The sequence below is a fragment of the Pseudomyrmex gracilis genome, unplaced genomic scaffold (genome assembly GCF_002006095.1).
Source record: "Pseudomyrmex gracilis isolate BER0280 unplaced genomic scaffold, ASM200609v1 scaffold_528, whole genome shotgun sequence".
Lineage (NCBI taxonomy): Eukaryota > Metazoa > Arthropoda > Insecta > Hymenoptera > Formicidae > Pseudomyrmex > Pseudomyrmex gracilis.
In genome coordinates this window covers 29500-31538 of record NW_018021112.1, presented here as the reverse complement: position 1 = coordinate 31538, position 2039 = coordinate 29500, and the positions used below count along the sequence as shown (strand labels likewise).

General features: G+C 28.7%; 1 protein-coding gene across 1 annotated transcript in view; it reads left to right on the top strand.

Moving 5' to 3' along the window:
• Positions 1 to 1824, top strand: part of LOC109860979 (protein PFC0760c-like) — a 40462-nt gene extending 38638 nt beyond the window's left edge. Inside the window, exons 4-5 of the mRNA XM_020440413.1 lie at positions 566 to 876; positions 1596 to 1824. Of these exons, the coding sequence (XP_020296002.1) occupies positions 566 to 876; positions 1596 to 1809 (525 nt within the window). The 3' untranslated portion in view covers positions 1810 to 1824. The remainder of the gene's footprint in view (positions 1 to 565; positions 877 to 1595) is intronic.
• Positions 1825 to 2039: the final 215 nt, after the last annotated feature.

Genomic DNA, 2039 nt, shown 5'->3' with positions numbered 1-2039 from the left:
CGTATAAACTCTCAGAAAACTCTCATTAAACGGTTATCAACGCTCTGTAAAGCTTCTTATTTTCGTCAGGGTTTCTACTCAAAACATCTTGAGAATGGCTCGTAAGGCCTTATACATATCTTGTTAGTAATTTCATGAGCCTTAAGTCATAATTGTTTAATATTTATGACTTTAGAACATCAATAATTTCGAGCATCATATTTTTTCCGTTATGAACGGGTTAATAGTTTTCTACTATTAATATTTTGATTATTGATGGACTGCGTATCTCATAAAATGAGCGTCTATCTTCCTTATAAAAATCTAGATAAAAAAAAACATACATCTTTTGTCTTTCGCTAAAGTTGATTGCCAACTGAAAAAAAAAAGAAAATTTTGAATTCTAGGAATAATCGATTTTATGCGCTTAAAATTTTATTCTAATTCTACTTTATTTAAAGTATATTAGTTTGTGAGGTATGCAATGTTTACAAACTCACTCACACTAATAAATATTAACATTAATAAATATTAAGATCTATTGTACTATCTCATTAAAAGTTTTATTTAAAATTTTTTATTTTAGCTACCTCTACCAAGTGACGAGATAGCAGCTTCAGTAAATGAGATGACTCTACTTTCGCTGCAGCCTATTACAGCAGAAACCAACGAACTGCCTATTCAACAAAACGAAAAAAGACAATCTACACCTAATTTATCCTCTATGGAATCTATTCAGAAAATGAAAACTTCTTTAAAAGATCTTGCTGAGGCAAGCAATATTACTTTAGAAGCTTTAGAAGCAGCAATTCTCCTAAAACAGCAGCAATTTCTTAAAAAACAGCAAGAAACCATAACTACAAGTACTACAACAACTACAGCAACACCTCTCAAAAAGTAAAGTCTTTAATCACTTTTTGTCATTATTCCAAATGTCATTATAGTACTTTTAGGTACTATATTTACTGTGTTTAGTTACTATAGTTTTTTATTACTATATTTAATAATCTATTTATCAATATCTATTGCTACTTTTGCATAATATTTCATTGACTATAATTCACACATAGTTTGATATCTTTGAATTGTACAATAGCTTTTCTTAAATATATAAAAACTCTGTATCTTAAATGTATTAAATCTCTTCTTTTATTCCTCCTCGTAAAATATTATAATGGAAGGAAAGTGACCACTTCGAGGCAATAACCAGATCTTTGGGTCAATTCTTCCTATAGCTGCGAACTTTCCTTACACTGAAGAAGATCTAAACTAGGGGTCAAAACGTTTGTCAAACATTTTTTGAAATAAAGAAGCTTATTGACCCAAAGATCTGGTTATTGCCTCAAATTGGCCACTTCCCTTCCATTATATTAAATCTCTTTTTTTTACGTTTCTAGTTTTGTCACTAGTAAAAAAGATAATATAAAAAATAACAATTTTATGACTGGCTTTTTTCTGTAAAGTTATTCTTTCTTATTGGTTGTCTCAAAAGCAATCTGAGTTTGTTTTTAAATGTTTACTTTTTAATGCTAAGTTTTAGAAATTTAAGAAAAGCTATTGTCTCACACGATCTAATAGTAAAATAGATACAATACTTAATAGTTTTTTAAATTTAGTGTATATAACTTCGAAGCCACTAAAGTGATGAATGCACCCCGGGAATATTATCCTGTAGGATATGACAGAAATTTTGATGACAATTTTGCAAGTCGTGTTGATTTACCAGAAACGAGTTTCTACTGTGGCGATCAAAAACACTTTCCAGGACTTTACGCAGATGAAGATTTAGGTTGCATGGTAAGCGTTTTTATCACAAAAAATAATTTCTGAAAAAATATAACATGTATTAGATATGTATACATAAATTTTTTTAATATTAGTAAAATATAAATAAGTCACTTAATTATTTGTCGAGAAATTTAGTATTTATTATCGCTGAGTCATGCAAAAATGCACAAATACGTGAACATTTAAAAACAGATTGTGTTTGTCTTGAGTAATTGTACAATACATTACTAATTTTTAATTTTGACTCCGCGTCCAATTATTACAGTTTTTGC